The sequence below is a fragment of the Schistocerca gregaria genome, chromosome 2 (genome assembly GCF_023897955.1).
Source record: "Schistocerca gregaria isolate iqSchGreg1 chromosome 2, iqSchGreg1.2, whole genome shotgun sequence".
NCBI lineage: Eukaryota > Metazoa > Arthropoda > Insecta > Orthoptera > Acrididae > Schistocerca > Schistocerca gregaria.
Window position 1 is genome coordinate 815,942,057 of NC_064921.1, and position 15,162 is coordinate 815,957,218.

Below are 15,162 nucleotides of genomic sequence, written 5' to 3' on the forward strand. Positions count from 1 at the left end.
GCAGTCACATTGGTGTGAAGGCAGCATGGCAGCAAGGTGGCCTATATAAAGTGCTCATGCAGTGAAAAGGGCCATACATAGCTGAATACAGTGGTACAACTGACATGTGTTCTCAAGTGGTATGGTGTTACGTAGGCGCATCTGAATGCCAAAGGAATTCATGCTGTTACATATCCAAGTCCAGTGTAACCAAGCTATGGGCTAATAGTGTGCAGCCAGATCTCTACCATGGAATTAATGTGCAGCAACTATCTACCAAGGACTGTGCCAATAACATGGGCCGAACCTGAATTCTAATCCCACTTCAGGCACCAGTTGTACATGGATATACTGAGTTTAGGACTATGGCGGGCTTTGGGCATGTGAGAGGATCAGTAAATTTGTTGAAGAGTCAAGATATGAAGTGTTTAGGTCACTGACTTGAGTTTTTTTCTTATCTCCTAGAGCTTGTTTCTTATCTCCTACTATTAAGGGATGCAGTAAAATAAAAACAGCAGTGTGGCAGGAGGCTGCTGCAAACAGACTGAGGGCCTCATTGGCCAGAAAGAGAAGTAGGAGAACATGTCGGGTCAGGATGAGAGCTGGTGGGCAAGAGAGTGACCCAATGGTACCAGTGCTCTATCACCATCATACTCTGTATCACTCACATGACCATTCCCAAGTCCTCTGATTGGCTGGCAGAGAGGGTACTTTGGAAGCATCCCTCTGTCAACAATGCTTTGTAATAGCACCTCATGTCAGCAGTACCTGGTGTGGGAACACTGTTAATGCGGACTGAGTGCCATTAGGTGCAGTATCTAGAGACATTCAGTACTGTACCATCCCAGGTCCAGCGGTAGGGCAACTGTGAACTAATCCTTTCAAAAAACCTTTCCACTCTGTCTGCATGCTCACCACGTACAATTGCAACTGTTGATTGCAGTATACTATTTCATTTTATGTTAATTGTGGCTAGGCAACATCTCTTAATGGGCAGTTAAGTATTATGAAAAGGATAGTTGCTACTCACCATATAGTGGAGATGCTGAGTTGCAGATAGGCACAACATTTGACTCAGCATCTCTGCTATGTGGTGAGTAGCAACTATCATTTTCATAATATTGTTACATTCCACCCTGGATTCTCTTCATGGGCTGTTAGAAAAGGAGAATAACGCTACCTAAAAATGATCATAGTATTTCAACTGTCCCTTCTACCACAAAAAGTATGTTGCTTTGATTTAATGTAATTTCTAACAGCTCTTCAAATGCTGAGAATGATGTTTGACAAATTTAAGTCTCTAGAGTGTTACCGTTTGTCACATGATATTGTATTATAAATACACATATCAAATAAAGTTAAACTTCTGGGATGAATTTTTCGATGAAATTAATTAGTTGAAGCTTCAGAAATATATATTTACTTAAACCTATTTATTGCTCCAATGTCACTCTTATTACAGAGAGTAATAGAAACTAAACTCAAAAGTAAAGCATCCATTGACTGTGCAGCTCTAGATCACACACAAAACTTAAGTTTGCTGTGAAAAACTCTTCTAAGAGTCCATCGCTTAAGCAGTCTCAGCTCTCACGAGTACTGACTGCCAAAATATTGCTTAATCCCAAATCCAATTACATATGAAAAGTTATAGTTCCCATAACTCACATATGAAATTTTTCTTTGTATCAGAAACTTAAATGACTGAAAATTATCCATCTTTATGTAAAGGTTTTACTCACAACACAAACCAACACTGATTATGTGTTTTCTCACTCACCAAGACAATTGCCAAATATCAAAAATTAAAGCTGACTTACAAATAGTTATTCTTAACTTTTAGTGGAAGACTTGATTTAGTGTCAGTTATTCCAAGATGTGCTTTCTGACAGGGGTAGAAGTGATCTTAACAACATAAGAATATTGTAATATTTCATGTGAAATTAATTAACATAAAAGCCTTACTACAGTTGTGAATTAAATAAATAAAAAGAAAAATAATCTTTAGAACTAGCCTATCAGTGATGTGTGAATCTGATCTGTTTCTGCACCAGCTCTTAAGTGTGTTTTTTCACATGCTGTGTGCGTTGTGATTGGTCCTCATATGCTATCATGTTACAGGGTGTCTGGCAATGTACATGGACATAATTAATTGGTTACCATAATTTAGTAGATTTTGACATTTAATTAATCAGTTCAAGCACAAGCACCATTTATTTGATGGTGTCATTTGATCATTCTTCTGTGAAGGTGTCGAATGACACCTTGCTTGTGTTGTGGGGCGACAGGTGGTATAATTGTGAATGTTCCTATTATTTATTTAATGCTGTTGTTTGCCGTTCTCAACACTGGCTCTCTAACTACAATATTGGCAACCAGAAAGTGATTAGCAAAACGTGAAGCCTGTAATCAGAATTCCTAGTGCCCACTTCATCTGAGAAATACATTTATAGCTACATCTTATAGATCAGAGGAATTAGGAGATTGTCTGGGATTCATAATCAAAAACCATTCTCTCTAAAATGTTGACTATATTCTGAAAGTCACAGACCAAAAAGAATCCACACAATCCAACTACCAGAGCAGTTCGGAGTCTAATGCGCTGATGCAACTATAACTGTTCAAATTAAATGTTTAAGTGAATGCTCACCATAATTTGATGATAATGTTCATCAACGCCACACTAATAATGGTAGAATGTCTGTCCTGCGGCGGCACGTGAAAATATGACATACGCAAACTAAAGATAGATCATTAACGTCATCCCAAAATTAACACTTTACTCGAAAACGATTTCATGGTTACGCGTATCCTAGTGTGCTAACCAGCGTCTGGAGAGAACTGGGGCCTTCCTTATTCACGCAGCTTTCTTACATATAAAGCCACGGTGTGGACGGCTAAGGGAACGCCTGATCAAATCTGCTCTCCCAACTAGCCGCTGGGCTAGTAATGCACCACTTTAAGTTATCGAATAAATCATTGCTTCCTTTGCTGATGGCTGATGAAGCTCTCAATTTAAATGTGCAATCAGCACACAGGTAAGTAATCGTAATAAAAGTCTGACGTGGCTAAGTCAAATATTTTGGGCGAGATAATTAATTTAATTACACTACACGCAGTAGACGAGCTCTGAACTTGCCCTTTGGAGATACGCTATCGCTATAGTTTTATAGTTATTCAGTTGAAACTTCTCACATCTTTATGATTATAGCGGATCTCCCTTCTACTTAAATTTAAACATCCTAGCTTTATTTATTCGTCTACTTAACCCTTTCAGACCTGATTTTTTTATTTACTTATTAAAAAAATATCTGACATCATTTTTACATTCAAGTGAGTCTCCTGACAATATTTTTCTAAGAAAAACTTTCATATGATCCCTAGTTTTCTAGATATTTAATGTACACAATTGTGTTCATCAGGTCTCGAGCTTCATGTCATACATTACGGAGGTTAACACTATGGATCAAGTATACTACTCTTTATTTCACTTTAAAACAGAAGAAACAATAAAAATAATTTCAAATTACAGTTCTTATTTAAACAACAATGGTCAAAACACTGATTTTAAGGTTTCGTATGAAACTACAAAAAAAATTTTTGTCCTTTTGGAGACATAAATGAACTTCACATTTTCTGCACCGAATTCTAGGACGCTCTGTACATTTTGGAAATTTGCAGCGACTTGGAGCTCCTACATCACGCAAAGGCAAATGGTTAATGGAATCAAACTGTATCTCTGTAGCTGGTCATAATTCTCCTCTTTTTCTTGGTATGACTCTCATGTCTGAAACCAATCCATCAGACAGACGCCCCCTCTTCTTTTCGGTCACTTTCTTGTAGCACAGTATCAATCCATCTGCTACCCTGATACGAAAGGAAAGAAGGTCCATTTGCTTCTTCTTTGGGATAGACAGGTTGTCTGCGTCTCGTCTGTGTGCCAACCAACTTTGCTCGATGGCAAAGTCATATGGAAAGGCCATTTTTGAGATCTGATGAAAACTCTGTAGTAGCTTATCAATTGATCAAATAGTTCCACACCTTCCATTCCATAATTATATCTTCACAGTAGTATTTCAGGTCTTTCTACTTTCACATATTTATGGTGTTTTTTGTTCCAACACTCAACTTCATCCATTGAGCCTTTACCAACTAAGTTTGAACAAATACAACTGGACTATGGTCTAACCACTTACACATGATAATGTCATCAGCACTAGTGATTTCCTCTCAGTAACCTCTGGTTTGTTTCATTATTGTTTTATCATCTGAAAAAGGCAAGTATTTTCCAAATCTGTTTCGATAGACAGTACCCGCAGCATTGATGCCTTGAGATTTCAGAACTTGAAACAGATGATAAGGTGAAAAGAAGTTGTCTAAGTATAATTTATGACCTTTAGCCTACCTTTTTAGAGTGGAACAGAAAATTCTAAACCAACAGCAGGAACTAATCCAAATTTTTTACAGTATGCGGTATTTAGTTCAGTTGTAGCACCTTGATACTCTTTTCACATGAAGACTTTGATTCCCCATGGACTTGGTTTCCCCTTGACATACTGCTTTGCAGAAAACTTCCCAGTGAAAGGAATAATTCCTTCACTGACACAAACATTCTCTTCTATAGGAAGTTCACTGCAGCGTTTTCGAATGGCTAAGTAAATTGGCCTGACTTTGTAAAATTTATCTTTATTTTCAGGTGGCTTTTGCAGATTGTTCACCAAGTGTAAATTTGTTCATAATTCTAAAAATCTGTCTCATGACATGTGTTCCCAAAACACATTTGCCTTCAAGCTTGTATCCCAATACATTCATAATCTGGGAAATTTCAAGGTGCCAGTCAATATATGCAAACCAAATAGCATCTCTTGTGCTTGAGGAGTTGTCTGCTTGAATGAGGATTTGCCTTGTTGTAATGCATAAATATAAGTATGTGCTGCCATGCTAGTGAACAAATCATCTGGTAGGCTATATATCATTTGAAGTATTGCATTGGAGAACACAAGAGAGATACTTCAAAATTTGGAGCTTTGTATCTTTCTGCCATGGTACTTAGAGGCTTTTGTTTCTATTTTATGGATTCTTTAGGTGTTGCCATTATGTTGTCACAAAGGTTATTCAATTATGGGTTGTTTTCATTGCATAAATAGTTCATTTCAGCATCCACCACCTCTCCATCATCTTCATCTTCAGATATGGTGTCTCTAGACACATCATTCACGCCCACTTTATTTGCTCCAACACGTTTTACTATTTGTGGAGCTTGCCTTTCAATAAGTGGTACACTGTCATCCTCATCTCCACTCAAACTAAAGTCAGAAACGCCACCATTTTCAATTATGTCCATATTCAAGTCCCAATCTTTCTCCACAGAAAGCCATTCCTTATCCATATTTGTAAGTCAGAAGCCAGCAATATAAAATAAAATCATATGTACAGGTCACTTATTCTCCTCCTTGCTGCTGGTACTGAAATTAATGGAAAAATTACCACACACAACTACCATAGCCATGCTAATATAGCTTTAGACACATTTTAGGTTATTTTTCCTATTTTACACCATTAAGGACCTGTTGTACACAAATGTGTACATTAATCTTACCTGGTGCATAACACAAATATGAACCGAAGGAAATTGCTGAAAATTCCACTGAAAGAATATCTAATGTTTCCAAAAGAAGGAAACCACACAAAACATTCATAAACAAAACCCGCAATGTGACTCATCATCATCATCATCATCATTTAAGACTGATTATGACTTTCAGCGTTCAGTCTGGAGCATAGCCCCCCTTATAAAATTCCTCCATGATCCCCTATTCAGTGCTAACATTGGTGCCTCTTCTGATGTTAAACCTATTACTTCAAAATCATTCTTAACCGAATTCAGGTACCTTCTCCTTGGTCTGCCCCGACTCCTCCTACCCTCTACTGCTGAACCCATGAGTCTCTTGGGTAACCTTGCTTCTCCCATGCGTGTAACATGACCCCACCTTCTAAGCCTGTTCGCCCTGACTGCTACATCTAGAGTTCATGCCCAGTTTTTCTTTGATTTCCTCATTGTGGACACCCTTCTGCCATTGTTACCATCTGGTAATACCTGCAATCATCCTAGCTACTTTCATATCCGTAACCTCAGCCTTGTTGATAAGGTAACCTGAATCCACCCAGCTTTCGCTCCCATACAACAAAGTTGGTCGAAAGATTGAACGGTGCACAGATAACTTAGTCTTGGTACTGACTTCCTTCTTGCAGAAGAGAGTAGATCGTAGCTGAGCGCTCACTGCATTAACTTTGCTACACCTCGCTTCCAGTTCTTTCACTATGTTGCCATCCTGTGAGAATATGCATCCTAAGTACTTGAAACCGTCCACCTGTTCTAACTTTGTTCCTCCTATTTGGCACTCAATCCGTTTATATTTCTTTCCCACTGACATTACTTTCGTTTTGGAGATGCTAATCTTCATACCATAGTCCTTACATTTCTGATCTAGCTCTGAAATATTACTTTGCAAACTTTCACTCGAATCTGCCATCACAACTAAGTCATCCGCATATGCAAGACTGCTTATTTTGTGTTCACATATCTTAATCTCACCCAGCCAGTCTATTGTTTTCAACATATGATCCATAAATAACAGTGGAGACAGGTTGCAGCCTTGTCTTACCCCTGAAACTACTCTGAACCATGAACTCAATTTACCGTCAACTCTAACTGCTGCCTGACTATCCATATAAAGACCTTTAATTGCTTGCAAAAGTTTGCCTCCTATTCCGTAATCTCGTAGAACAGACAATAACTTCCTCCTAGGAACCCGGTCATATGCCTTTTCTAAATCTATAAAGCATAGATACAATTCCCTGTTCCACTCATAACACTTCTCCATTATTTGCCGTAAGCTAAAGATCTGGTCCTGACAACCTCTAAGAGACCTAAACCCACACTGATTTTTATCCAATTGGTCCTCAACTAATACTCGCACTCCTTTCAACAATACCTGAGAAGATTTTACCCGCAACGCTGATTAAAGAGATATCTCTGTAGTTGTTACAATCTTTTCTGTTTCCATGTTTAAAAATTGGTGTGATTATTGCTTTTGTCCAGTCTGATGGAAACTGTCCGGACTCCCAGGCCAATTCAATTATCCTGTGTAGCCATTTAAGACCTGACATTCCACTGTATTTGTTGAGTTCTGACTTAATTTCATCCACCCCAGCTGCTTTATTGCACTGCAATCTATTGACCATTTTCTCCACTTCCTCGAATGTGATCCTATTTCCATCATCATTCCTATCCCATTCTACCTCGAAATCTGAAACATTACTGATCGTGTTTTCACCTACATTGAGCAACTCTTCAAAATATTCCCTCCATCAGCCCAAGGCATCCACAGGATTCACCAGCAGTTTTCCTGACCTGTCCAAAATGCTTGACATTTCCTTCTTACCTCCCTTTCGAAGACTGCTAATTACACTCCAGAATGGTTTTCCAGCATCTTGACCCATAGTCTCCAACCTGTTTCCAAAGTCTTCCCAAGATTTCTTCTTCGATGCTGCAATTATCTGTTTGGCTTTGTTTCTTTCTTCAACATAACTTTCTCTGTCTGCCTGAGTTCTAATATGTAGCCATTTTTGATACGCCTTCTTTTTCCTTTTACAGGCTGCCTTGACTATGTCGTTCCACCAAGCTGTTTGCTTCATCCTACTTTTACACACTACTGTCCCAAGACATTCTTTAGCCGCGTCTAGCACTGCGTCCCTGTACATTGTCCATTCCTTTTCCAGTGACTGTAATTGACTACATTCAAGTAACTGGTACCTTTCTGAGATCACTGTTATGTACTTGTGCCTGATTTCCGTATCCTGAAGCTTCTTCACTCTTATCCTCCTACATATGGACCTGAGCTCCTGCACTTTCGGCCTCAACAGTCCCAATTTCACTGCAGATTAAATAATGATCAGTGTCATCAAAGAATCCCCTGAATACACGTGTGTCCCTCACAGCCTTCCTGAATTCCTGATCTGTTATTATATAGTCAATGACAGATCTGGTTCCCCTTCCTTCCAAGTATACTGGTGAATGTTCTTAAGTTTAAAAAAGGAGTCTGTGATTACTAAGCCCATACTGGCACAGAAATCCAAGAGTTGTTTCCCGTTCCTGTTGGCCTCCATATTCTCTCCAAATTTACCCATAACCTTTTCATACCCTTCTGTTCGATTTCCAATCCTGGCGTTAAAATCACCCATGAGCAGAACACTGTCCTTGTCCTTTACTCTAACGACTACATCACTGAGTGCCTCATAAAAACTATCCATCTTATCTTGATCTGTCCCTTCACAAAGCGAATATACTGACACAATCCTAATTTTCTTGCTAGACACTGTCAAATCTATCCACATCAGTCGTTCGTTTACATACCTTATTGCAACTACGCTGGGTTCCATTTCTTTCCTGATGTATAGCCCTACACCCCATTGTGCTATTCCTGCTTTGACTCCTGACAGGTAGACCTTGTATTCTCCCACTTCCTCTTCTTTCTCACCCCTTACCCGAATGTCACTGACAGCTAACACGACCAGCCCCATCTTACTTGCAGCCTCTGCCAGCTTTACCTTCTTCCCAGAGTAGCCCCCATTGATAGTAATAGCTCCCCATCTCATTACCATTTGTTTGCCAAGGAGTCCCTGGTTTGTCAGTTAGAGGTGGGACTCCGTCACCTCCAAAGGTCCGAGGCATTTTGCTCTGATTGTTGCCAGCATCATATTTAAAGTACCAGGGAAGCAGGTTGCTAGCCTTACTTGCCCCGAGTCCCATTGGGTTTTACCCCTAACGGCGGAGGGACTAACCGGTGGATTTGGTAGTCTTTGCCGTATGAGCACAAAGGTGACCACGACTCAGAATATGTCCGAGATGCCCAGCCTTATTCCAAAGTAACTAGTAATCCGACTGTTGGGACCACTTACTTGGCCACTCAGACGTTGCCCGTGGTTCATGAACTAGGACATGACTACAGGAACCCACACCATGAACCACAAATGTGACTATTATAGCAATAAAGTCAACGAGTAATGGCTTCCACAGAGAGACAACACCAGAGAGTATATTTTATTGTGTGGTTCACAGACTGCTCACAAGAGAGCAGCAGCTGCTGGAGCATGGCTAAAAGAAACATACACAAATGTGCACAGTGGGTTTGGATGCATGTGACATTTCTTGTTAGCGAAATATTAGTGAACAAGCTTTATGTACACAATTGTGACCAGGTCTGAAAGGGTTAATCTATCTTGCTTCCTTAATTTTTAAGACAAAAACCAGAAAATCATGAATTTCAACTAAAATTTTAACTTGTGAGATTCAGAATACTGTTTCTACTAAATTATTATGCAAAAGAAATCTAAATTTAAATTTTTAAGTTTCTAGCTCTTTTCTGTTGCGCCAATGATTTTTACAGAAGAACATCCAAATTTCGAAAATGGTTAAAGTTATTGAACTGATATCCAACACACATTGTTTTTGTATTACTCCTGACAGGATAGAAACGTTTCAGGTTATTTACTTCATTTTAAAGTATTGCACAATATTTAAGACGTCAGAGCTAGTTACAGCGGACTAGGCTGGCACACAATGGAAAGACTGTTGTGAATTTTGTAAGGCGTGAGTATGCTGCTTCCCTACAGTGTGACTGACACGCATCATTCTAATGTTACCTCCATAAGATGTGACTTTCTTTTATTTTGTCTTCTTCTACTGACCCAAGACTTTGTTGGAACACTGCTATAGTCTTGGTAATCCTTACTGTTGGTCACTGGGAAATTAACTTGTTTCATGGTGTCACACACTGCCCTGTTATTAGTTCCTGCTCATGCTTCATGACAGCTACTGTCAATATGGCTGTGCCAGAAACTGGACCACCCAGTGGTACAATGTGCACCAGAGCACAGCATGCAAGATTTTAATGGCTGCTCCACACCACTACCTGCTTCTCTGAGCTGTGCAGATGGGAGCTATCCATACAGAACATCCTTTGCCCCTGTAACCTTCCTGGTCTAAACCTAGGGTAACTTGCTGCCCCCCCCCCCCAAATAGTGTGTGTGTGTGTGTGTGTGTGTGTGTGTGTGTGTGTGTGTGTGTGTGTGTGCACGCGCGCCGTCCCCTGTCCCAGTACCCCTGCACAATTGAGTGCTGTTATCTCATGCCTTAGTCTATGAAATCACGTGGCCAGTCATCTGCCACCTGCCCCTCTACCTGTGCCCCTAGCTTGCCCGCAGATGGCCCCCACTCTCCCACGAGCTGTTAGATGTTCCCCCCAACCCTCACCCCTGCCTCCCTCCATCCTTCACCTCACCCCACCCCACCTCTTATCCAAACCTCACCCTAGTACCCTTACTATGGGCCAAGAAAGAGCTGGCATAATGTAGGAAGACAGGTGTGTAAATGTGTGTGTGTGTGTGTGTGTGTGTGTGTTTCCTACAAGCTTGAAAAAGGAACTTCGTCCCAAAAGCTATCCAAGCTCTGTACCTTGTGTTTGTGTACCTATCAATGATGCAGCTCCTGCCTTTTGGTGAATCATCTCCTTTATTCTCAAATAATTTTTAATCATCAACTAGTACTCTCCATACATTATTATTGACCCCTGTTTGGTTGCTCTGTGCAGATGCTTTATTTTCTCTTCTTACAGCAGATGCTTAGTACTCAAAAATCTTGCATGTGTGTAATGCCTAACCCCAAGCACATTGCACAAAATGTGCTGACTTGTATCTTGTTAGTGCTATGGCTGTCTGTTAGGGTTATGGCTGTCCACCTGATAGTACTCGTAACTCTGCTATTGTGCACTGTTGGTGCTGTGTGCTATTGATGTTAAAACCTTGGTTTCTGGTGACAGTAGTTGTAATTCTTGAGAAAAGGCCACCAATCTGCTACATGTAATCCGTCTCATCAATTGCCCCTGCTATAATCTGCACAGATTCCAAATGACTTTAATTGAATCTCTTGACAAACAGGTCTGTTTCAAAGCATACACTCACCCTGCAATATTTAGCTGTTTTTTGAGTACTGTCATACTTCAACCGACCTGGCATTCCATTACAGCTGCTTATTCAGCTTTAGTCTACAGTCACTTTTAAATCTCATTACTTTCTTATTTAATATTAGTTAATTAGTTATTTTATTCTGAATATTTGAGTGGTTTCCATTTGTTGAGTACAATTCTGTTGTTTTTGTTCTTGAGAATGCTGTTATCGCACCCCTGTAACACAAAGAAAGGATCTCAACAAAGCCACTTTATTTTATCCAAGTCCTGTATGTATGAGTGTTTTCTTTTAATTTTTTTCATCATTTGGTTTTAATACCTGATGTAATCTGCAATCAAACCTTTAAAAGTCCAAAGAATACTGTACCAGTGATCTCTCAGGCTTCCATTTTGTGCACAATATTTCGAGGACAGAGCCAGTCAACTTCAGGTGCTGTGAGTTTTGTGGTTAGTGTGCTCACAGACTGGACTCTAACCGTTTATCTTGTGCCACTGTTTGTAGCAGAGTTTGACTTCCAACACCCACTACACCTCTGATGCTCTTTTGATTTTTAAAGCTTACGCCAATAATTCCATGACACACACATTATTTGCTCTGTAGTGTTAAATATGATCTTGTAGTGTTAAAGATGATCTAGGCCTCCAAAAGTTGGGTTTGACATGTCTTACGTGGGGTGTACTATTAGAACAGCTCAGGGGAGATGCTAGAAGCATCAGTGACACACTAATCTAAAACAACCAAGCATATCAGGTGGCATTGAGTATTGCCTCAGATATAATCATGAAACGAAATATGATGAGACAGGTATCCTGGTGCAAGCATCACTTTTCTGGGACAGCGTAATTATGAAGTCTTATCAAAGTAACTAAGTCAGGAAACATATAAACAGGGGCAGAGGTTTCAGTTTAAACAAGGCTTGGGACCTGGTACTCAGTTTATTAAGATCTCATCAGCCTTCAGGTCCATCACAGCCAGGAGACACTGAGAGAATTTGCATTTCGAAGAATATTAGTGTGGCCATTGAAAACCAAGAGAGTATCAAAGGTGGTGGGGGCTTTGGGAGTTGAACTCGGCTATAAATTGCGGCACAAGATCAACAATAATTCACATTCTGGTTGGAGTCCAGGCGATGAGTATGCATATCAGCAAAACTTGCAGCACCTGGAGAAGAAAACAATGTTGGTCGTTGAAATATTGTGAATAAAATGGAAACTAGACCTTGGATAAATGCCCAGAACATAACCATTAATACTGTACCATCTCCTCATAATGTAGACCAGATCAAAAGTTGCAGGATACAGTTTCAAATTATTCTGCGTACTCATGAAAGCTTTGTAAATTTGCAGTCATCACACTCAAATAAATAGTAATGCATAAATTGTAGTATACTTCCTTATATATTCTAACAAAGAATTTGTTACAGTTTCAGATGGAGATAATGTAAGTACATCATATTAATTTCGTCTTAACTTCTTTCAGGCTACAACACTGGGACAAAATAGCTATGTAGTGTGTTTTTGTTAGTTAGGTCTGAGGAACATTGTCTGAAAGCTCAACAACAATTTGTTTTGTTTATGCACTTGTCGACCCCTCAAATCTTTGTCTACACAATGATTGACTGTCTTTATTCCTTACTTATTTGTATTCCTCATAGGACTTCCCATTATCATATTGATTTAAAAAAAAATTTATTACGTCAAATGCTCCAGACTGCCATCACCAAATATTGAGATGTATACTCAGTGACTTCCAACAGTCCATCAGGCTAATGATTCTATAACTTTACTTCAAATTCCATGACAGACATGTCATGAAGTTTCATGGAAGGTCACCAAAGTAATCATTCCTTTTATACAGGAGCTGTGAACAATCACATTTTCTACTGAACACTCTGAGGAGTGTGATTCCTCCATGGCATTGCTCTGGCATCATACTTTCACAGAAAAGACAGTTCTCATACAGTGCAAGTGCTTGGTGATTAACTGTAGGAGCAGGATTTCATTGAAAGAGCCGCACTTGCAGTAACTAAATGATATAATATGTATGGACCAAGCAGTCCTGTCATAGTTCTGCACTCCATTGTAACGTTTCATTAATATGGAATGTTTTTATGTGAAGGTGATCTGCAGTATCAACAGATGCGTCTTTCTGAACTTGAAAGACAACAAGTGAGCAGAGAAAAATCACTGCAGCAAACTAGAGCTGAAGCACAGGATCTGCGTGTACAAATGAAAACTGAGAGGGCTTTACAAATTGAAAAATTGTGAGTACATAATAAACTTGGTTTTTGTATGACAGTATATGTTATTGGATTTCCTACTATTACATTTAAGTGTTTCTTTAATTTCTAACAGCATCAATTTCTTTTAATTTATATCATACGCATTACTGCACTACATTAAGGTCATACATATTTTCCTGTAACCACATACTTCTGTTTATGACTAAATATCTTATTGATCATCACATAATTGCATGACCAGTCAGCCATCATTATCAGATTTTTACTAAGTTAGCATATCTTTCATATTTCTATTTCATGTGATCCAGTGCTTGCTTCTTAGTATGTTACTTGCAATGCTGCAATGGTTCTTTACCGTGATATCATGTGGTGAAGTATGGTCTGATCAGGATCTAAGACTTCCTGTTATTTAATCTTGCTCACCTGACTAGTTCAGTACACTCGCTGACATCTTCTGATTGAACTTTGTTTATCGAAGTGCTGCAGTTACTGCCGGAAGTTAAAGGGTATAAATCTTCCTAGTTCTCAAAAGAAATATCATACTTCTGATAATGTGTCATATACTGTACTCTTGTGAACAGTGACAATTAATTATGAAGTTGTTTCAACATTTGGAACATCACAATTACATTGAAAATGATTTGTCTTATTTAACAGATTCCGATTGAGTGAATGTTTAACTAGTTTCCTCGTCTCTGCGTGGTATCATAGGCATTGTCCCAGCATCTCTTCTCGTATGGCTCACGTTGTATGTGTAAGGCAGGACCTGACATGATATATATGTGTAAATGAAACATATCTGAACAGCAGATTATCTAATTCATTACAAAAATGTATGTCATTTGTCATTCAAAAACTCCTAGAACATATCACTACACCGGAGGGATATGTTATACTATAGATTCCTCCTCTTAGGCGAATGATGTCATCACTAATGTGAAACGTTAACTAAACCATATATATTCAAAGTTCAAAACTAGTTTTAACCTTTTCACTACAAGTATTAATATCTTGTGACTATTTGATATACAATCACAGCTGTGCTTGTATCTCGTTTTGTAATAAATACAGTATCCTTATTCATGTTTATTACATGTGGAATGCTCCACAGCGAATTGTAAACTATCAGTCAAGACATGAACTGCATCAGCTTCACTTTGATTAAGTTTTTTTAAAGTTTCTATGAGGTACTCACTTGGTTACAATGGATATTGGACCTCAGATAACAAATATTTACTGTCCATATGGATCATGAAGCAGTTTTACTATATAACTTTGTTTTCTTTCATGCACCACTCTTTCCTAGGACTTGCAGTCTAGTAGCCATTTAGTTGAATCATCCATATTTCATCTAATTGAGTATATTTATTCCAGAATTCAGGCTTTTCTAGCCATACTTACAAAACTTTTGGAACTCACTGGACATGTGTTATACCACATTCAAATTAAACAAATTTCATGTACTAAATTATCCAAAATGTCTCATAGAAAATTTTTATAAACCCAACTGTATTACTAAATGTCTCGAAAAATATATAGTTGTTACAGAGAACACCATATTCATTATTATGAGGCCAGTTTCCTCATTAAACATCTTCAGCATTCAAAAACTGCCACCAAACAAGGGGAGCATTCCACAATTAGTTACTTATCTTTCCAAACCTGGCCAGTAGCATACAAGACTCAGATGCCTGTCTCTTTATTATGTCATCTTTAAATTAGCATATGGTACAGATTAACAAACTTAGGTAAATTCATCTGACTTGCTATTTTGGTGGAACCTCAAAACTAAAGGTACCAACTTATGTAGTAATGGTCAACAACTCTTTCCACAGAAAGATTACCTCTACACAGTCATTTAATTATCCACAGTGATAGTGTCCCTGTTTATGTGTCCTCCTTTTTTTCACCAGCAT

General features: G+C 38.8%; 1 protein-coding gene across 4 annotated transcripts in view; it reads left to right on the forward strand.

Moving 5' to 3' along the window:
* LOC126335145 (uncharacterized) overlaps positions 1 to 15,162 on the forward strand; it is a 174,647-nt gene that overhangs the window by 47,115 nt on the left and 112,370 nt on the right. For all 4 annotated transcript variants that reach the window (XM_049998106.1, XM_049998107.1, XM_049998108.1 and 1 more), the window contains exon 4: positions 13,123 to 13,267. In XM_049998106.1, the coding sequence (XP_049854063.1) occupies positions 13,123 to 13,267 (145 nt within the window). The remainder of the gene's footprint in view (positions 1 to 13,122; positions 13,268 to 15,162) is intronic.